This window comes from Anas acuta, chromosome 3, assembly GCF_963932015.1.
Source record: "Anas acuta chromosome 3, bAnaAcu1.1, whole genome shotgun sequence".
In the NCBI taxonomy this organism is placed as follows: Eukaryota; Metazoa; Chordata; class Aves; order Anseriformes; family Anatidae; genus Anas; species Anas acuta.
The window spans coordinates 6,951,404-6,970,925 of NC_088981.1; the positions used below are offsets into that span (position 1 = coordinate 6,951,404).

Below are 19,522 nucleotides of genomic sequence, written 5' to 3' on the forward strand. Positions count from 1 at the left end.
TCAGAGGGCAGAGAGCCACAAAACCTGGCAGCAGGAAGGACCGTGGTGCACGAGGTGCTTGGATGAGCCATAGGTCCCACCGTTGTGTCCCAGGAGCTGTCTGGTCTGCAGCACAAAGCCCTGCTGAGCCCCTTGCACCACGGATGCTATCCCTTCTTCCTGTGATAAGGATAGGGGAGATCTCAGGAGAGGGGAGATCAGGAGAACAGCACGTGGGTCGTGGGGAGGCTGAGGAAAGAGGTTTAGGTTGCAACACGGACATTGCAGAAGGCTGCTGTGCCTCCTCTGCACCTTGCTGGCACGTTGTCCCCCTGGAAAGTGAGGAGCAAGCCCCTGGGAGAGGGGGCCAAAGCTTTTCAAAGTGGGAGCTCCCTGCAGCACCCGGGTTGGTCTGACATGCTGTGGCCTCTTGCCCGCAGGATCTGTTTGACGAAGAGGACGACTTGAGGAAAACCAAGAAGGCCAGGAGGAAAATGATCCGAACCACCTCAATGACCAGAGTAACACCTGCGTTTCCAATGTGATCAAAGGGATGGAAGGGACTCAACTTCCTCCCCTCCCTGCAGAGTGGGGCTGGATTTTTGGGTTGGGGGAGATGCTGGCAGTGGTGCAGAGCAGGTGATGGAGCCCTTGGCTCTGAACAGAATGGGAAAACCTCCTGCCTTCACTGGATTAGCGTGCTGGCCAGAGCCATACCCCGGCTCGTGGCCTGTGCCATGTTTAGCCTGGCTTTGTGCAGCTGATCTGTGGGTAATGGTTCTGACTCGCTGCTGTGACACCATCTCTGCTCCTTCACTCCCCCAGGAGGGGGAAGGCTGGCACGAGGAGGGCTGTTGGCAGCTCTTCTGCCACTCAGCAGAAGGGGGGAGCTGCTCCCCGAGCATCTGCTTGTCCCTGTCAGGTCCCTGGGTTTGTTCCCCATCTTCTCTTGATCGGAGGCAAACTTTCTCCTTGAGGTTGTTCCCCATCTTTTCTTGACTGAAGGCAGCATTCCTCAAACGGGTGTTCTGGGAGACAGGGGGGTTAAATGGAGAGAAAGTGCTCTTCCAGCCTGGAGTAGTCATAGTCCCTGCACCATCCCTCATGCCCCAATACGGCAGCTTCTTGCAGAGTCCAGATTTAATCCAAATCCTACTGCAAATTTAAGGACCAAGGTAGATCCTAGCCTGTGGACCCAGGAAGGAGCTGTGAAAGAGAGCAACTGCAGGCTGTGCATTTGTCATCTCGGAACCTGCTCGGATAGTTTTGCTGACCGTTTTTTTCTCCCCTTGTTTTGTTTCAGCAACCCAACTTCAAGCAGAAATTCGTGGCTTTGCTGAAGAGGTTTAAAGTGACAGAGGAGGTAAGGAGCAGGAAGGCTGCCCCACCTGGCAGTGGCTCCTCACAGATGTGTGGGTGTCAGGGTGCTGGTTCCTGCTAACTGGGAGCCTGAACCTGGGCTGCAGGTGCTCAGGGCTGTTCCCAAAGTGTGTGTGAGGCACGGCACAGGCTGGGGCTTGGCCTTTTCAAAGCCTTCTGCCTCAAAAAGGCAACTCTGAGCCTCCAATCAAAAACACCTTCCCAAAAAGCCTGTTGGGGGGATGTTACGCTCGTGGCAACCTCCTTTGGCCCAGTGACAATCCCACCTGGCCTGCGATGCCAACGACTCCCTAACTCTTCGTTGCCCTCTGGCTTTGTCCCACAGGTCCTGGATTCTGACCCCGTCGACCAGACCCAGGAGGTGGAGGAAGACCTGGGCTTGCTCTATGACAGCCTGGAGGAGTGCAACAACAGCGACAGCGGCCCAGAGATCGAGGACAACGAGAGCGTGCACAGTACGCCCAAGCCGACCCTGAGGTGAGGATTGCAGGAGGCCGCAGGCCACCAGCACCATCCCTGGGACCTGGAGAAATGCCCCCCGACACTTCTCTGTTGCTTGGCCTAACGTAGGCATTGCCCCCTCTCCTTTCCCACTGCCATCTTCTGTTGGCACAGCTGAGATCCTCACTTGCGTATCCTGATTAAAAAAAAAACCTCAAAGCTGCCCATTAAAACCGGGTTCCCATACTGACTCTCATTTGATTTGCTCCCAGTCCAGCACCTGGCACTATTCCTGAAGCGCCTCCTTGATCTCAGCCCCTGCTGGCGCTAGCTCTCACACCTTCCTGCTGCCACTCCTGGCCTTCTCAGGCTTTCCACCCCGAAGCACTCCTGTCTTTTGAGCACGTTGTCTCGAGACTGCTAGGGCCAGTCCCCGTGTCCCCGTGGGATCTGCATGTTGTGCTCCCACCCCTCGTGGAGGTGTATGGCTTTTTTTTTTTTCATTCACCTGGCCTCTCTGCTCGTGGCTGTTCTGTTTCTGTGCTGTCCTTTCATGAGGGAGCTGCCTTCTGTTGCCTTCCTGCTTGGCTGCCTCACGGTGCCCTGAATCTCTTCTAGGAGAGAAGAGACCAACCTGGGATGAGTTGTCATTATTGTCTCTAGAGTTAATTACTTGATTTGGATTAGTTTGTATCCCTGGTGAAGGTGCTCAGCAGGGGCATCAGACTCAGTCCGCCCCAGGCAAAATGCTTGAAAGGAGAACTGCTGGATTCAGGGACCGCTTCGGGGCATGGGGAGGAGCCAGGAACAGGACTGCAGTCACATCTCCCCCAGATCCACAAGTTGTTGGGGAGGAGACAGCAGCGCGTGGGCACGGGGGAGCTGCTGAGGTGGTCTGCTCAGAGCTCCTGAAAGAGTTTCATGCCATCGCTCACCGCAGGCTTTAAAGAAACAGAGGTGCTGGGGGAGAAAAAGGATGGAGGTCTTGATCTCCTCACATTCCCCTGGGCTGTGGGGTCCCAGTGCAGAGCATTCTCACCCTGGTTGCCTCAGGAAGCTGGTGGTGACCTTCCAACCCAGCCTGTAAATTCAAGAGGTGCTCCTCGTGTTGGGTTTGATTTTTTTTTTTGTCATAGACAGCCTTGCTAGACACCACAAAGCCTGGGTCTGGAGGTCAGAGGGGAAGGAGCAAAATTCTCCTTGGGTGGCTGAGAATATGGACAGCAGGGAAGGGGGCTACGCAAAAGGGCTGGGATTTACCTAAATCCGAACCCGCTGAGACTCTGACTCAGTCACACCTGGAGGAGAGAGCTTTTAAATTGCAAAGCAGGGAGAGCTGAGAGCTGTGGGAGAGCTCTGTGCTCGGCGTGACACATCCCCTAGTGACGAAAGCTTCTGGATGGCAAGAGAGGGAGGGCAGAAACAGACACAGCTTCCATGTGGCGGGGGGGAGGCAGCCCCGTTTGAAGGGGGTGTTGAAAGCCACAATTCACACCCAAATGTACACAATTTGGGTGAATCCAGTGTCTAAGGGCTGAGGACACTTTTCGAGGTGCCAGCCAGGGGTATGCCATATCAGGTAGGATTACAGGGACAGTACAAAGGAGAGGAGCTGGCCGGGGGCTGTATTTTTAGAAAGCTTATCATGTTTCTCTGGTTTGACTCTGAAGGTTTTAGTATGGTCTGTCTGGGCGGATTGAGATTGTTGGCTGAGAAAAGGCAAGCGCAGAGCCACGGCTGTGCAGGGTGCTGACGGTGCCTGAGGTCCTGTCCTGGAGACTGGAGGGGTGGAGAGAGCAGAAATGTGCTAATCACAGGAGGCATCAGCTACCCCCGTGTGACCTGGGGAAAATATCTCATCGGGGCACCACGCAGCCTCCAAATCTGTGGCTTTTGTGAATGACCGTGTGGTGAAGCAGCTGGGCATGGAGCTAGCGAGGGGGAAACTGAGCCGTGAGTTCTCCGGGCAGCCTGTAAATGCTGCTGCTCTGTGCTGGGACCATCACTTACCGAGATGCAACGTCCCTGCAGGAGCAGTAAAAGCAGAGCACCCGACACCGTCGTGCCTGGCAGCACAGCGTGCTGTAGGCAAACGAGGAAGTCAAGAAAAGGAAAGTGCAGGGGGCAGCCAGGGCGTTCAGGAGCCCGTGGGCATCCCGCAGGAAGCTGCAGGTGAATCCAGATGAGGATAACAGGGGAAAATCTGGCAGAGTGCATACAGAGCAGCTCTGTGTCCTGTGCCCCTGGTCATCCCTGCAACCCAGCAGGCCAGATCAAGAGAAGGTTTTGCTGGGAGTGAGCACAGACAGACAGACAGACAGACAGCTCCGGGGGAAGTTGCCTCACTTCTCTTAAGGGGAAGCTGCACGGGAGCTGGGGAGAGACCCAGCGGTGTAGCCTGCTGGTTTCCCCAAGGCTTCTGTGGTCTCTGAGCAGCCCACAGGCCGTGCAGGGGTCCATGATGAATAACTGATGGGTGGAAAGAGGGGAAATGAAGGTGGGAGCGGGCAGCCCTCGCTGTGCTGGAGTCACTTGGAGTGGCACCGCGGCACGTTTGGGTTGTGGTGTTGGCAGAGACCCCGCACCTAGCTGGGTGGAGACCCCCCTGCCTCGCTGGGGCTGCCTTTCTGCACCCTGCGGTGCCAGGGGATCACCGGAGGGGGAAGCAGCTGCTGGTAGGAGGCAGAGACCTGCTTCTAATTCCCCAGGGTCGCAGGTTTCAGCCTGCTGGGGCACGAGGCCACGTGGGCGTCCACCCCCCGCGTCCCGCCGGGGACCTCTCCACGGTGCTCTGTGCTGCTTGGGACAGGCCGGCGGGGGTGCGCTGGGGTCGTGGTGACTTTTGTTCCTCTCTTATTCCTGCCTTTTTTTTTTTTTTTTTTTTTTCTCTCCCGTCTGTCTGTCCGTCCGTCCGTCTGTCTGTTTCTCTGCAGGCGTTTCTTTGAGGGAGTCTCTCATTCTGGTTCCCAGACTGAGATCGGCAGTCTGCACAGCCAGAAAGGGCAGGATCAAGAGTCGGGCAGCCCTGTGAGTTACACCACCACCAACACCACCACCACCACCACCACCTCCTGTCCCCTGCCCTCCCCGGCCAGCCCAGCACCCCCCTCAGCGCCCGCAGCTCCCTCTGAGACCAAACCCGGGGCTGCTCCTTCCCTTCTTTCCTCTTCTTTCTCCCAGTGCCAGCAGACAGGCAAGGCAGGGGGGCGTCCTCTGGGGCCGGTCCCAGCGGGATGCCGGGCTCCCCGGTGGGAGCAAACGTGCTGCGAGGCCGGGCCAGGTCCCGCTGCGGGCATGGGGCACCGGCAGCCGTCCCGCACGGGGCGCTCCGTCCTGCCCTAACCCCGCTCCCTGTCCCCAGGGCGAGGCGGAGAAGAGGAAGCCGGGAGCTCCACGAGTGCAGGAGGAGCCAGGAGCAGAGGTCCCCGCAGTGGTGAGTCCAAGCTATGGGGCATGGAGCAGGGATGGAGCTCCCTCGGTCCCTGGGATGGGCAGAGGGGGCTGGAGAACAGCAGGGCTGGAAGGAGGGTCAGGAGATGGGGCTGCAGGAGGTCTTCAGCTCTGCTGTAGGGCCGCCAGGGCACAGGGAGGAGGTTGGGGAGCCCCATTGTGACTGTGTGTTTCCCTCAGGAGCTGGCCACAGAGGAGCCGAGCCCCCGGCTGGCCCCCGCAGAGGCTGCCACAAGGGAGGGCAGCGTGGACAGGCTGGCCCAGCTGGGCCCCGGGACCAAAGCCGAGCTCCCCAGTGCCGTGTCACCCAGGTAAGGCAGCTCCGGGCCCCGTGGCAGAGCTGGGAAGGCTCAGCGATGGCTCGCAGGGTTGAGGGGGGGCTGGAGGAGGTGGGATTTCCCCCCACGCAGCCTCACCTCTCCCACTTCTGGCTCGCAGCAAGGCGGACAGCAAGCAGCTGTGGCGTCCCCGCAGCACCTCCGTGAAGGACAGGCAGAGCTCCAAGGGCCAGGGCGGCCGCACCAGCAGCCTGGACAGCGAGAGCTCTCCCGACTCGTGGCACAGCACCCAGGTGAGGCTCCTGGAAAGGAGCCCTGCTGCCAGCAGGTCGGCTGGGGCAGCCTGCTGAGCCTAATCTTGATGGGGACGCTGTCGTAGGTGCCCCGAAAATCAGTTTACGATCAGCTGAACCAGATCCTGGTCTCCGACGAGCATCTCCCAGAGAGCATCGTGCTGGTGAATGTCGCCGAGTGGCAGGGGCAGGTGAGTAGCTGCCAAGGGATGGCCCTTCCTGGGGGACACGGTGCGTTTGCAGAGCTGAGCTGCGTGCACTCAGTCTGTCTGTCCGTCTCCTCCATCGCTGCTGGATCCTCAAAGCACAATGCCCGGAGCAGTCCCAGGGGGGATGGCTGACCGGCTGCATGCCTCACACTGCTTGGTACTGCTCAGAGCTTCGCTGGGTGCTGCAGCAGAGGTGCTGCACTCCCCCTGCTGGCTCCAGGCCCCGGGGAGCAGTAGAGACACTTTTCCTGCTTAGAGATGAGAGGGCCTGCTGGAAAATCCATGCTTGGGGCAGGAGAAAAGCTCCTCGGGGAGAGTCTTTCCCCAGGCTGCACATCCTTGGTGTGTTCCTGCTCTAGCTGCCAGGCTAACAGGGGCAAAAGGAGTGATGTCTGTTCCCAGATCCTGATGTGGGCACTTCTAAGCCTCCCAGTCTAGCACAGCAGCGCTGTTCAGCTGCGTGCAGACACCTGAAGAGGCACAGAAAGATTTTGGAGTGTCATAGGAGGGAGCCAGAGAAGGGAACGAACAAAGGAGGGCCCTGCTGTGGGATGGCAGGGCTCAATCAGAGGGTCCCTTGATCTCAACCCCTTTATTTAGAGGAGCACAGCCCGGTTCCTGGGACAGCTGTGCCCTTGTCACTGCAGGCTGGTGACCGCTGAGCTCAGCGCAGGGGCTGGGAGGAGCGGGGACACTCGGGCAAGCAGCCAGGGCTGTCCGGGCGGTGTCAGTGTGTGGGGCAGGCACCCGCGGCGTGGCTTCACCCCGTGCTCTCTCCCTTGGCAGTACGTGAGCGAGCAGCTCCTGGCGCACAAGCAGCTGGTTGTGTCCACCTGCTCGGTGGCAGACATCCAGGCGGCCTTCAACACCACCGTCTCCCGCATCCAGCGATAGTGAGTGCAGCTCGGGCACCGTCCTGCCGCTGCTGGGGAGGGCGCTGGTCCCCCCCCGGGGCTCACCGGGACGCCGTGGCAGCAGCAGGGCTCTGATGCTGGGCTTGGCTGGCCTGGTGGGGTCACCTGCTGAGCCACCGAGGGTCCATGGTGGTCTTTGTGTCCCTCCGGCAGCTGTAACTGCAACTCCCACATGCCTCCCCCGGTGAAGGTGGTTGTGGCAGGGGACCAGAGCTACCTGAGCGTGGTCCTCCGCTTCTTCGTGGAGCAGCTGGCCAGCAAGACCCCCGACTGGCTCAACTACCTGCGGTTCCTGCTGGTGCCACTGGGTGAGAGCCACGGCGAGCCTGCCTTGTCCTCCCCAACCTCCCCAAACCCTTCCCCTGCCTGCAGCCAGCGTCCCCCGTGTCTCCCGCAGGCTCCCACCCCCTCGCCAAGTACCTGGCCTCGGTGGATAACAAGTACAGCACGCTCTTCCTGGACACGGCGTGGCGGGAGCTGTTCAGCAGGGCTGAGCCGCCCGCTGCAGGTGAGGAACGGGGCCCGACGGGGCCGGCAGCACCCCCAAAAAGCAATCCCAGCCACGTTCGGGGCCTCTCACCGCTCCCTGTGCCCGCAGACACCGTGGACATCGCCGGCCGCGTCACCCAGTTCATCGCCGGGGCCAGCCTCTCCCACCAGCTCCCCATCTCCGAGGCCATGCTGACCTACAAGCAGAAGAGGTGAGCGCAGCCCGGGGTGGCCTTCCCTGCCTGCCGGGCACGCGGGGAGATGGGGGACGAGCTGAGTGAGGCCCCGCGCTGCCCCCCCTGCCCCTCCCCGGCGGGGACGGACGGACGGACGGACGGACTGGGCTGGGCTGGGCTGGGGGCTGCGAGCCAGCAGCGTGCTGCCCCCGGGGGGTTGACGCTTATGTTCCGGCTGCACTCTCACCTCTCCCTTCTCTTGGTTTCTGGCACCCAAGGAAGAGAAGTCTCTATTTTGATTTTTATATCAGGTATTGGCTCGTGCTTGCTGTGCCGCTGCCTGGCCCGCCCTCCTTCCCTCCCTCCCCACCCCGTGTGCGTCCGTCCCGTCCCGTCCCGTCCCTCTTGCCAGTGCAGAGGAGCCGCGGCCCCCAGAGCGGGGCAGGGCTGCCCTCCCTGCATGCCAGCCCTCTCCCGGCACCGCAGGGGCCGACTCCTCGCCTCCTCGTGTAGTGTGCCCTGCGCTGCCACGGCGGGGACAGGGTGGCCCAGGGGAGGGAGGGCAGAGAAGAGGGGCCCGGCGGCCAGGAGCCAGCTCCCTTTGGCCCTTTGACAGCGCGAGGGTCCCCGAGCCACGAGGCTGGCCGGCCTCTGACCAGCTTTTTCTTCCTTGCGCAGCCCCGATGAGGACTCCTGCCAGAAGTTTGTGCCCTTCGTGGGGGTGAGTGTGACGGGCTGGGGGCAGAGGGGCAGCGCGTGGTGCTGGCGGGGCTCGTCTCACCCCTCTCTCCTCGCAGGTGGTGAAGGTGGGCCTGGTGGAGCAGTCCTTCAGCGCCTCCGGTGAGTCCCTGGAGCCCCTTCCTCATCCTGGGGAGCTCCTCGGTGCTGTCCCCCAGCCCCCCTGACCCCCACTTTCCCTCCCCAGTGGATTCGGATGATGCCACAGCCTGCGCTCCCTCGCTGCTGAGTTCAACGCCAACCGCCAGCGGAGCAGCCCCCTATGGCAAGGAGACCGTGAGCACCCCGCCGCCCTCCCCGTCGGTCAGCAGCGGGCTCTCGGGGGCCGGGTAAGGAAGGGACACGAGGGTTTGGGGTGCTCCCAAGCCAGGCTGCCAGGTCCCGGGGCTGGCTGCAGCTGGGTTAATGGCTGCTCCCCTCTTGGCCAGGTCTCTGAGCCCCGGCGTGGAGGTGATGGGCCTGCAGGTGGACTACTGGACGACCCAGGGGCTGGAGAGGAAGAAGGAGGGCGAGAAGAGGGAGACGGGCATCAAGAACACGCTCAAGAGCAATTTCCGCTCGCTCCAGGTCAGCCGCATCCCCGGCGTCGGGGAGCTGGTGCCGCCCAGCACCATGGCCATGACCGTGGTCACCAAGGAGAAGAACAAGAAAGGTAAATCCTCATCCCTCTCCTGTTTTTGGGGGTACAATCAGTTGGAAAAAGGGCAGGGGGGAGCCTGCGGGAGGGCAGAGTTGGGAGCTGGTAGGGCAGGAACCAGGCGGTGAAGGCAGCCCTGGAGAGAGGGGTCCCACCCCGGGCCAGGTGGGGATGTCCTGATGGTGATTTCGTCTGGCCACGGCCCCCCAGTGATGTTCCTGAGCAAGAAACCCAAGGAGAAGGACCTGGAGCCCAAGAGCCAAGTCATCGAGGGGATCACACGCCTCATCTGCACGGCCAAGCACCAGAACACCATGTTGCGAGGTGAGGGGGGGGCGCCAGCCCCACGGGGCCGCAGGCACCCGAGCAGGGGGCCGGGGCTGCACCTCACCGCCCCCCCCCTCTGCCCTCAGTCTCCATAGATGGGGTGGAGTGGAACGACGTGAAGTTTTTCCAGCTGGCAGCCCAGTGGCCAACGCATGTCAAGTACCTCCCCGTGGGCATCTTCGGCTACTCCAAGGGCGTGTGAGAGGCGCTGCGGAGGGGCACGGGAGCCCCCACTCCACGGCCCAGCCCCCTCCAGCTCTGCAGAGGGCCCTCCACACCTGCACCGAGGCCGGCTCCACGCATCCTCCGACACCAGCCAGGGCACCGCGCCATCCGCCTCCCCTCACCCCCAACGGCAGCCTGGGACAAGGGGACCCTGGGGGGGGTTCTCCGGGCCCCCCTTTTCCCCGCTGCGGCCGCCGGGGCCCCAGCTGGGCTGGGCCCGGGCAGCTCCCCAGCGCCGGAGCCACAGCAGGGGCTGCTCAGCAGGGCCCCCTGCCCTCCCTGGCCCTGCCTCAGCCACACTCCTCATCTCCCCGCTGCCACGGCCGGCGAGGTGAAGCCGAAGCCGTGCCCGGGCTGCCGGGGGGGTCACCCTCATGTCCACATCCTCCCCCCCCCAACCAGCCCTGTCCCCAGGGTGCTGCCAGCTGGAGGCGCGGCCTGGGGGCAGCTGGGATTTTTTTTTACAAGATTCTATTTTTTTTAAATTTATTGTACGGTTACTTTTCGGGATTAATTTTAATAAATTAATGCTGGTACCATTACGGCGGTGGCAGTGTGGCTCCCTCTGTGCCCGAGGCCACCAGCACCTCTCCAGCAAGCAGGGCCACCTCGGGGAGGTGGAAAACAAAGGCATAACCCCACCACGCCACCCTAGGGGCCAGGTGTAGCTCTCAGACACATCAGCCGATGGGATTAGGAGCAGCTGGGCTTCTTTATTCAAAATTAAAGTCTTCAGGAAGGGCTGGGCCAGCAGGACACAGGCTACGCCCAGCCCGCTCCTTATCTACCTGAAGGTGGAGAAAGTCTGTCTCCTCTCAGCAGCCGCCGGGCTCGGGGCTGTCTTGATCTCCACAGTCTGGAAGGCAACGGGGGGCTGCGCCTGTGAGCTGGGGGGATCTGGGGACTCATCAGGGACGTACTCCAGGACATGGGGCCTCTCCTCCTGGCGCCGCAGGTAGCCCTGGTTCAGCAGGTGCAGCACGCAGGACAGCACGTCCACGCTGTGGCAGCAGAAGCTCGGGAACTGCAGCCCCGGCCCCAGCTCGCCCTTCTGGCAGGCAGCGAGCACCTACAGCAGCGAGGGAGCCGCCAGCTGCAGGGCAGCGCCCGGCACGGCCCCCGGGCAGCCCCTCGCCGCCCCCCGCCTGCAGCCTCCCTACCCTGAACACCAGGTTGTCGATGTGCAGCCGCTTCTCCGCCTTGAGGATGCGGCTGAGGAGGCAGCAGAGGACGTTCCTCTTCCTCTCCAGGGCGCCGCTCTCAGCCCTCTCTGCCCGCAGGTACCTCTGCCGGGGCAGCAGCCTCAGCTGGCGGCCGGAGGCTTGGGCCAGGGCCGCCCGGTTCAGCCGCAGGGCACCTGGAGCTAGCACCCGGCCCACGGTCAGCCGGGCCCCGAGCTGCTCCCTGCAGGAGCCCCAGGGACCGCTGCCGTCACCCCGAGCCCGGCCCCACGCAGACCCCACACCCTGCCACCCACGAGCCCCCAGCCCCACACACGCACCCACCCCAAAGCCCGGCCCCAACCTCACCCCGGGACTCAGCCCCAGCAGCCGGACTCCCCCCCGATCCCCTCTGCATCCCCCCGAGCCCCTCCACCCCCCCCAGCACCCCCCCAGCACCCCCAAGGGTGCCCAGCCCCGCACTCACCCCCCGGCGCGCAGCTCCGCAGCAGGACGGCCTCGCCCTCGCCCTCGGTCAGCGGTGCCAGCGCCTGCTGCAGCAGCTCCGCAGGGAGCCCCGTGGCCTGCAGCAGGGACTCCACGGCCACCTCCTGCGGGAGGGCAGCGGCCGGGCGAGGACCTCAGCGCCCGGAGACCCCCGGCAGGGAGGCACGGCCCCGCTTGGCCCCGCTCGGCCCCGGCTCCTACCTCGGCGCCGTTGAAGCGCAGCAGGACGAACATCTGCAGCGTGGACACGTGCAGGACGCAGTCTCCGAAGCGCAGCTCGGCACGGCCCAGCCACGTCCACTGCAGCCCCCGCGGCCTCACGCCCGCCCAGCTCTGGCCTGCCGGGGGACACCAGCGCCAGGGCCGGGCAGCGCTGCCGGGCAGCCCCCAGCCCCAGCAGCCCCAGTGCCGGGCACCCCGTGGCACTCACTCTGCCCGCAGAAGGCGGCGAAGGCGCCCAGCGGGGAGCTCAGCGCGGCCGGGAAGAAGCGCCCGGGCTCGGCCATGCAGCACAGCGGGGACACGGGCCAGCAGCGCGGGGACAGGGCCAGCACCGTCACCTCCGGAGCCTCCCCCGGCGCCTGGGTGCGAGGACACGGGGGCAGCTCAGGGCCCCGCGGGGAGCACTTGGCCCCCAGCCGGCCCCGCTGCCCCGCTCACCTCGTGCTCGGGGCTCTCCGCGCCCGGCTCCAGCAGCCGCTTGTCCCGCTCCTGCAGCTGGAAGAGGCGGAACTGCCGCTGCAGCTCCTCCGACTCGGCCAGGTCGCTCAGCATCTGCTGGGGGAAGCGGCGGGGGAAGCACAGCCCCAGCTGCTCCAGGACGGCCCCTTCCAGCCACGAGGGGCCCTGCGCCAGGAGCCGGTCCCCCAGGTACAGCCTGCCACAGCCACCGGCGCGCGTCAGGGCCGCCGCCACCATCACCACCCAGCCCGGCCTCGTCCCCAGCGCCTGGGCACGGCCACCTCACCGGTAGAAGTGCTCGAAGGTGTGGGCGAACTCCAGGCCGCTGAAGACGACGAAGGGCTCCAGCAGCTGCTGCAGCTGCCCCGTGCTGCCCGCGGCCCCGCCGAGCTCCTGGATCTTCCCGTCCAGGTAGCGGGCGAAGCGCTCGCTCGCCTGCGGGGGGACGGGGACGGGTGTGCGGGGCGCCCCACGGCCCCGGGGTGGCCAGGACGTGGCCACCCCATACCTCGCCCCAGGCCCCAGAGCTGGAGCAACCCCACCCGGACTCACGTGCAGGGCGGTGAGGAAGGGGAGCTGCAGCAGCGCCCCCGCGAAGCCCTGGCTCAGGGCTCCTAGGAAGGCAGCCTGCTGCCCGAAGAGCTCCTCGGTGGCACCGCGCAGGCGCTGGTACAGCCCGCAGTACCGCTCCGCCACGTCTGGCGCCTGCCCCGCCGCCTGCAGGAACCGCTGCGCCTGGGGGCACGGCACCGCCGGGCTCAGCACCCGCAGCCCCGGCCCCCTGCCCCCAGCCCCAGCCCCAGCCCCAGCCCTACCTGCTGCTGCACCACGCTGCTCCAGCACTGCGCCATGCCCCGCAGCCCGCTCGGCGTCTGCGCCACTGCCCTGGGCAGCGCCTCCTTGTTCCTGCCCTCCTGCCCGCCTGCCAGGCACAGCCGGGGCTCAGCGCGGCCCCGCACACGGTGCCGGCAGCACGGCCACGGGGAGGCTCTGCCGCGAGCCCTCCTGTGCCCCAGGGCCCTCTGCGGAGCCCCCTCCCGAGGGCAGCCCCTCGCTCACCCGCCGCCCTCGCCTCCTCCGGCTCGGCGCCGCCGGGGTCCACGTGCACCAGGAGCTGGGTCAGGAGCCGCACGCAGGAGCCGAAGGTGTCGCCGCGGGCCGGGGGGCGTGGGGCCGGCTCCCCGCTCCCCAGGTACTCGCTCAGCAGCCAGGCCAGGGGGCTGACGCCGCTGGGGTCTGCGGGGCCGCAGGGCTCAGGGCGGGCGCCTGGGGACGGGGCAGCGCGGGGAGGGGCGCGAGCGGGTACCTGGGCTGGTGATGCTCTGCACCAGGGGGCTCACCAGGGCCTCCCAGCACGTCCTGCCCAAGGCCCGGGCCGCCTCGTTGTCGGGAAGGAAGCGCTCGGCGAAGTCCTGCTCGTGCCGCAGCGCCCGGTTCAGCCTGCAATGGAGAGAGGGGGGCAGGAGAGGGGGCGCGGGGCCGGCACCCCGGCAGGACGCCCCCGGCCACCCCAGGGCACCCCCGCTCCCGCGGCCCCTCACCTGCCGAAGAGCTGCAGCAGCCGCCCCCGGTCCCGGCGGATCTCCTGGCCCCAGGCGTGCGCCCGAGCGGCGCAGCAGAGGGAGGTCCGGCGGCACAGCTGCTCCTTGAAGACGGGCCAGAAGCTGGGCTTGGGCCCCAGCACCTCGATGCCGCGCACGCGCGTGTCGATGCCGCCCTGCGGGAGGGAGAGAAGGGAGAGAGCTCGGCCCCCAGCCCCTCGCACGCAGCCCTGTGCCACCGGCCCCGGCTCCCCACCTGCTGGCAGCGCTTCACCCGGATCTGGATGAGGGGCCAGAAGCGCGGCGCGTTCCGCAGCAGCACCACCCGGCTGGCCGAGGGCGGCACGGTCACCTGCGGGCACACGGCGAGCCCTCAGCCAGCGGCATGGGGAGCGCCCGCGGCCCCGCGCTGCCCCGGCCAGCCCCCGGTGCCGGCCCCCGGTGGCACTCACGGCGTTGAGCTCCGTCCTGATGGCCGCGGGGCTGTCCCCCCCCAGCACCACCACGCGGGCCGGCATGTAGCTCGAGTCCTCGCTGGCCACCAGCATGCTCAGCTCCCTGCGTGGGGTCCGTGAGGCAGGGCTCGGGCAGAGCCTCGGGGCTCCCTGCCTGCCCCCGGGCCCCCCGGCCCTACCTGACCACCACCCCGCACTGCATGTGCAGGGTGATGAAGTGGGAGCCGGTGCTGCCGTTGGACTCCCAGTAGGTCTTGGGGTTCCCGTCCGTGAGCTTGCCGGCGCGGTGCGGGTTGGAGGAGACCTGCACCTTCTCCCAGCACTTGTCCTCCTTCGCCTCCACGCTGGAGCCTGCGGGGAGGGCGCGCGGAGCCTCCAGCTGCCAGCCCAGGCACAGCGGGCGCCGGGGCCCCGCTCCCCACGCTCACCTCGGCACAGCTTGCGCAGGAAGACGTCGAAGAAGGGGATGCTGATGGGCCGCTGGCTCCGGCGGTGCTCCTCGATCTGCCCCAGCGCCAGCTGCGGGACGGGCACGGGGACGGGCACGGGGACGGGGACGGGCGGTTACTGGGGGCAGGGCTCCCGGGGGGCTCCCCGGCTGCCCGGGCCCACCTGGATGCAGCCGGCCAAGATGCTGCCCGTCAGCGTCCTGTGCAGGCCGGCGACCTTCTCGCAGCCGCTCAGCAGCTGCAGCAGGGCTGGCGCCGTGGGCACGGCCGAGCTGTGCTTCTCCAGGGCTTTGGCCAGGGCCTCGTAGGTGCCCGCGCGGCACATGGCCACGGCGCAGTCCTTGCTGGCGGCGGCCAGGCGGTGCAGGAAGCCGACGACCTCCTGCACCGCCTGCGGAGGAGGCAGCCCTGAGCCGCCAGCCCGGCACCAGGAGCCCCCCAGCGCCGTGCCGCAGGGCTCCAGCCCCTCTCCAAAAGGCAAAACTGCTGCTGGGCACGCAGCCACCGCGATGTGGCCGTGAGGGCTGATCCCAGGGCGTGCCACGAGGCCGGGCAGCTGCGGGCAGGGGCCCCGAGGCACCCCCGGCACAGCCAGCAGAGCCGCCCCTGCCCCCTCACCTCGCGGTCGCTGCTGTGGGCGCTCAGCAAGGACAAGCAGGGCTCCACGCACTCGTGCCAGGGCAGCGCGTCCTCCTGGAAGCCGTCCAAGAACTTGTTCAGGATCCTGAGCGAGGGACAGGGCCCCTCAGGACGCGGCACACAAAGGCAGCCCTGCTCCTGCTCCTCCTCCCGCAGGGGCCACGTCCTGCAGGGCCCCCACAGCCCCCCGGCCCACCTGAGGATCCGCAGCCCGATGCTCTTCTCGGCCCCCCGCAGCTCCAGGCTGCGCAGCAGCGCTCGGAAGCAGCGGCGCTCCTGCGGCCGCGGGGACGCCCGGCCGGAGGGCTCGGGGTCGGGGTCGGGGCCTCCGCCGCAGAGCTGCCGCTCCAGGGCCACCACCACGTCCTCGGGCAGCGCGTCGTCCCCCGGGCCGCCCGCGGGCGTCTGCGAGTCCCTGGCCTCCAGCAGGGCCTCGGCGCCTGTGGGACAGGGAGCGGGGACAGGGAGCGGGGACAGGGAGCGGGGACGTGGCGGGCCCAGCTCGGGCACCACGGCACGGGGAGGGGCGCGGGGTCGCTACCTGGGGTCTCGGGGCCCAGGGGCAGCCGGTGCTCCGCCAGGCGGTTGATGACGCCGAGGGCCAGCAGCGCGGTGGGGCCCTGCCCGTCCCGCCAGCAGCTCTGCAGCACCGCGGGGAGCTCGCCGCTCACCAGCTGCTCCGCCAGGCCCCGGTGCCCGTCCACCAGCATCCGCAGCACCAGCAAGCCGTTCCGCACGCCCGAGGCGCCCCTGCGGGGACAGGCACGACGTGGCGGCGCCCCGGCCCCGTGGCACCCGCCCTACCCGGTCCCATTCCCCATCCCTACCCTGGGACGCCCCGCATGGCGCGCACGGCGGCGGGGATGGCGCTCAGCAGGCCCGGCGAGCCCTCGCCGCCGGCGGAGCCGATGCTGGCGAAGACCTCCCGCAGCAGCTGCGCGTCGCCGTGGCTCAGGGCCGAGGGCGTCCCCGCGGCGCCTCCGCGCTCGCCGGCTCCCACCAGCGCCTTCAGGGCCTGCGGGGCCCGGGGCGGCTCAGGGGCTGCGGGCGCCTCCCCGGCCCGGCCCCGCCGCCCGCGGCGCCCCTCGGCCGCTCCTCACCGCCAGGCCCGCCTGCTGCACCAGGGCGGAGGCGGCGTGCTGCCGCATGCAGCCCAGCACGGCCCACACGCCGCCCTCCGTGGCGAAGGGCACGCGCCAGGCGCGCCTCTCCAGCAGCAGGGCCACCAGCCGCAGCGCCAGCGCCGCCGGGCGCTTCTCGGCCGCCTGGGCGCTCAGCAGCTCCACCGCCGCCCTCACCAGCTTCTCCCTGCGCGCAGAGGCCGCTCAGGAGGGGCTCGGCGCCCTGCCCTCGGCCGCCCTGCCCTGCCCTGCCCGTGCCGGGCTCCCCTCGCACCTGCTGCCCTCGCCGCCCGGCTGCTGCTGCTCCAGCTCCGGCTCCGGCTCCTGCTGCAGGACCCTCACCATGTGCTGCAGCCCGGCCACGCGCAGCTCCGCCTCGCAGCCGCCGCTCCGGATCGCCTCCGCCACCCGCGCCACCTCGGCCAGCGAGCCCCTGCCGTGAGCCCCCTCGCAGCTGCCCCACGCTGCCGGGGGAGGCCGGGCCGTCAGGGCGGCAGCAGCGCCCACAGCCGCTCCCGGGGCACCCGCAGCCCCGCACGGGTTCCAGCACCCCGTGCCCGTGCCCCCCGGGGCGTCACCTCCGCTCTCCGCCGCCTCTGGGAAGCGCAGCCCTTCCCTCTCCAGCAGCTCTCCGAACAGCTGGGAATCCGACTTGGGCTCCTCACAGACGCCGTCCTCGTCCTCATCCCTTGCGGCCTCGTCCTTTGCTTCCTTGTCCCTTGCTGCCTCATCCCTCGTGGCACCAGGCCCAGCGCTCCCGCAGCCGGCACCCTCCGAGGGCACCTCGGGGCTGCCCCCGCCGTCCCGCTCGGCCCCCCTGCCCGGCCCGTACTTGCCGTAGACGCGGGAGCCGCGCAGGAGGCTGCGGGCGCTGCCCCGGCTCCGCTCCTCCAAGACCCGCAGCACCTCCTGGGCCAGCCCCGCGGGCACCGGCAGCTGGATCAGGGCCTCCTCGTCCAGCCCCGGCAGCTGCACAGACGGGGCCGCGTCAGCCCCCGGGACCCGGGGGGGGCCCCGCCGCCCACCCTCGCCCCCTCGGCCCCCACCTGCGCTGCCCGCTGCCGCTGGAGCAGGCGGGCGATCTCCTCCTGCTCCTGCGCTTCCAGCTGCCTGACGAAGAAGAGCAGCTCCCACCACTCGGCGCGGCTCAGCGTCCCCGCGGCCTGGCTCGGCTGCTCCCCCAGGTAGGGCGGGGAGTACAGCCCCCCCAGGGGCTTGGGGCAGAACGGCTGCGCCCCTGCAGGGCGGCAGAGCGAGGGGAGGCGGCGTCAGCTCCGCCAGCTGCCCCGGGCACGGAGCACGGAGCCGAAACAGGCACCTCCAGCTCTGGGCTGTGCCAAAATGCTCCCGCAGCACCTGGAGCAGGGCACGGCTCCGTCACGCAGCACCCAGAGCGCCAGCAGGGCCGGGTAGAGGAGCCACAGGTGCAGCCGAGGCGATGCTCACCTGCTGCCAGTTTGTGGCTGTTTATCAGCCTCGTGCCCCGCTGCCGGCCCTCCTGCTCCTCCTGCCCCGGGGAGCCGATGATCTCCACCATGTGCCAGTGAACCCAGTAGGTGCAGCCCAGCGCTTGCCAGTACACCTGCGGAGGAGAGACCCACACAGAGGTGAGCGAGGGAATGGAAGACGAGGCTCCAGAGCGGTGCCAGGTCGGCCAGCCCCATCCTCGCAGCAGCGGGTACCTGCACGGGCGGCGTGCCGTCGTTGCTCTGCCGAAATTCGCCCTCGTCCCCCGCGCTGACCTGCTCGTAGTCCTCCAGCAGGCGCACCCGCATGCCGGGCACCAGCTGCGCCCGCACGTACTCCACGTAGCTGCTGCGGCTGGGGAAGGCCGAGCGCGTCTTGAAGGCGCTGGGCTCCTTGGGTGGAGGAGCCGGGGCTGCCCGGGCAGCGCTGCAGGACGCGGCCCCGTGCTGGAAGATGGAGCGGGGGGTTTGGGGCTTCGCCTCCTGCCGGGCTGGCGGCTCTGGCTCGTGGCTGTGCTCCCAGCCCATGGCACGCAGCAGCTCCACGATGAGGCCGGCCATCGCCATGCTGAACTCAAACTCCTGCTTCAGGCGGCTGCTCTCCGGCTGCTCCCCTCCCTGCTCCTCCAGGAGGGAGGTGACGCGCAGGTAGCGCTTCACCAGGGCGAACAGCTGCTTCCCGGGGATCTGCAATGGGCAGGGCATCAGGGGATGCCTGGCTCAGCGCCCCCACCCCAAAACCAGGCTCCCCCCCTACCTGGGGCAGGTGGATGCCCTCAAAGGACATGCAGTGCTCTTCTGAGGATGTTGTCTCAGCAAACAGCTCCAGCAAGGTGTAGCGGCTGTCGAAGTCCATGTGCTGCTCGACGCCGTCCTGCTGGCTCAGGGACAGCAGGACATAAGCCCAGCTCCCTGTAAGCACAGCAGAAACCCTTCAGGCCCCCCTCAAGCCACCCTGAGACACATGAGAGAGGAAACATTTCTCTCGTGTGTGCGTGTGTGCAGCTACTGGGGAGAGCTGTGCGCATGGGGAGAAATGTGGCACCAGCAGCTGGGGTGGCCGGGGGGGTCCCAGTGCCAGGGAGGGGAGCACGGGGGGCTCTCAGCCACCGCAGTGGGAACAGCGTGTGTCCCCTAAATCGGATAGTAAAGGGACTGCCATGAACAAGGCGAAGGGCACCCTGCTTCCCTCCCAGCCCCCCCACCTGCGTCGTGCGAAGCCAGGGCCCTCAGCATCTTGCCGGCGCTGCGGCAGATCCGCTTGTCCTTGTGGCACAGCATCCTCGCCAGCAGGTCGAGGGCTCCCGTCTCCCTGAAGGCGCCCGCCAGCGAGCCGATGCCGGCGTAGGCGCTCAGCACGTGGACGGTGTCCAGCATGGAGGCGGCCCCGCTGCCGCCCAGCTGCCGGCCGGCTCGCCGCACCAGGCTCCCCACGTCGGCCTCCATCTCCCGCAGCGAGGCTTCGTCCGGGCCGGCCGCCCTCTCCTCCTCCTCCTCCTCTTTCTCTTCCTCCTCCTCCTCCTCCTTGGCCCGCGGCCCCGCCGGCTTCCCCTCGCCCAGCAGCGCCGGGCAGCTGGCGCACGCCTCCTCCGCGGACATCCACAGCGCCACGCTCCCGGCGTCGGGCCCCGCCGAGGACTCGGAGCGCACCAGGCTCCAGCGCACCAGGTACCGCGGCTGCCCGTCCTGGCCTCGCCGCTGCCGCAGCAGCTCCCGCGGGCAGGCCTGCAGCTCGGGGCCCAGCCGCACCACCAGGCCGCTACTGGGGGTACTGGGAGGAGCTGGGGGCCCATGCCCAGCAGCAGGAGGAAGCTGAGCGGCTCGCATGGCACCGAGGAGCAGTGGGCAGACACAGCCTCACACAGGCAGCATCCCTGCTGCCACCGGGGCGAGCGGCTCTGTGAGGCTTCCGGGCTTGCAGCGCCGCACGCATGCGCAGGAGGAGCGACAGAGGGGGGCTGGGCCCT

At 67.5% G+C, this 19,522-nt stretch overlaps 2 protein-coding genes across 8 annotated transcripts in view; one reads left to right on the plus strand and one right to left on the minus strand.

The window, feature by feature from the left end:
- LOC137853263 (phosphofurin acidic cluster sorting protein 1-like) overlaps positions 1-10,078 on the plus strand; it is a 42,304-nt gene extending 32,226 nt beyond the window's left edge. For all 3 annotated transcript variants that reach the window (XM_068675435.1, XM_068675438.1, XM_068675437.1), the window contains 18 exons: positions 420-500; positions 1,283-1,342; positions 1,685-1,836; positions 4,734-4,827; positions 5,162-5,233; positions 5,431-5,561; positions 5,689-5,821; positions 5,908-6,012; positions 6,817-6,923; positions 7,098-7,252; positions 7,342-7,452; positions 7,543-7,645; positions 8,288-8,330; positions 8,407-8,449; positions 8,535-8,676; positions 8,776-8,999; positions 9,195-9,308; positions 9,398-10,078. In XM_068675435.1, the coding sequence (XP_068531536.1) occupies positions 420-500; positions 1,283-1,342; positions 1,685-1,836; positions 4,734-4,827; positions 5,162-5,233; positions 5,431-5,561; positions 5,689-5,821; positions 5,908-6,012; positions 6,817-6,923; positions 7,098-7,252; positions 7,342-7,452; positions 7,543-7,645; positions 8,288-8,330; positions 8,407-8,449; positions 8,535-8,676; positions 8,776-8,999; positions 9,195-9,308; positions 9,398-9,513 (1,986 nt within the window). In that variant the 3' untranslated portion in view covers positions 9,514-10,078. The remainder of the gene's footprint in view (positions 1-419; positions 501-1,282; positions 1,343-1,684; positions 1,837-4,733; positions 4,828-5,161; positions 5,234-5,430; positions 5,562-5,688; positions 5,822-5,907; positions 6,013-6,816; positions 6,924-7,097; positions 7,253-7,341; positions 7,453-7,542; positions 7,646-8,287; positions 8,331-8,406; positions 8,450-8,534; positions 8,677-8,775; positions 9,000-9,194; positions 9,309-9,397) is intronic.
- A 151-nt stretch (positions 10,079-10,229) lies between these two features.
- On the minus strand, positions 10,230-19,518 carry LOC137853262 (cullin-9-like). Of its 5 annotated transcripts, none has more exons than XM_068675432.1 (29): positions 18,761-19,514; positions 18,313-18,467; positions 17,772-18,242; positions 17,536-17,671; positions 17,136-17,326; positions 16,668-17,058; positions 16,364-16,553; positions 16,069-16,276; positions 15,796-15,983; positions 15,510-15,718; positions 15,165-15,408; positions 14,948-15,053; positions 14,493-14,720; positions 14,309-14,399; positions 14,060-14,231; positions 13,878-13,983; positions 13,682-13,777; positions 13,426-13,601; positions 13,191-13,324; positions 12,944-13,120; positions 12,700-12,806; positions 12,437-12,619; positions 12,171-12,319; positions 11,864-12,080; positions 11,634-11,784; positions 11,405-11,541; positions 11,184-11,307; positions 10,697-10,893; positions 10,230-10,605 (listed from the first exon to the last, which is right to left on the minus strand). In XM_068675432.1, exons 1-29 carry the CDS (start codon positions 19,380-19,382, stop codon positions 10,321-10,323), a joined length of 5,841 nt encoding a protein of 1,946 aa, XP_068531533.1. In that variant the 5' UTR covers positions 19,383-19,514; the 3' UTR covers positions 10,230-10,320. The 5 variants fall into 5 exon arrangements, 4 of the variants coding, with proteins under 4 accessions (XP_068531533.1, XP_068531532.1, XP_068531534.1 ...); XM_068675431.1 differs by having other exon boundaries at positions 10,697-10,899; positions 18,761-19,513; XR_011094361.1 differs by having other exon boundaries at positions 10,466-10,605; positions 10,697-10,822; positions 18,761-19,516.
- Between the last annotated feature and the right edge of the window lie 4 nt (positions 19,519-19,522).

Excerpts from the sequence above, each read along its gene's own strand:
- LOC137853262 (XM_068675431.1), bottom strand. The coding sequence starts at position 19,382 with ATGCGAGCCGCTCAGCTTCCTCCTGCTGCTGGGCATGGGCCCCCAGCT. Across the intron at positions 15,719-15,795 it reads GCCATGCGGGGCGTCCCAGG|GGGCGCCTCGGGCGTGCGGA; the intron begins GTAGGGATGGGG and ends CTGTCCCCGCAG. Across the intron at positions 14,232-14,308 it reads CCTGCGCAAGCTGTGCCGAG|GCTCCAGCGTGGAGGCGAAG; the intron begins GTGAGCGTGGGG and ends CCCTCCCCGCAG.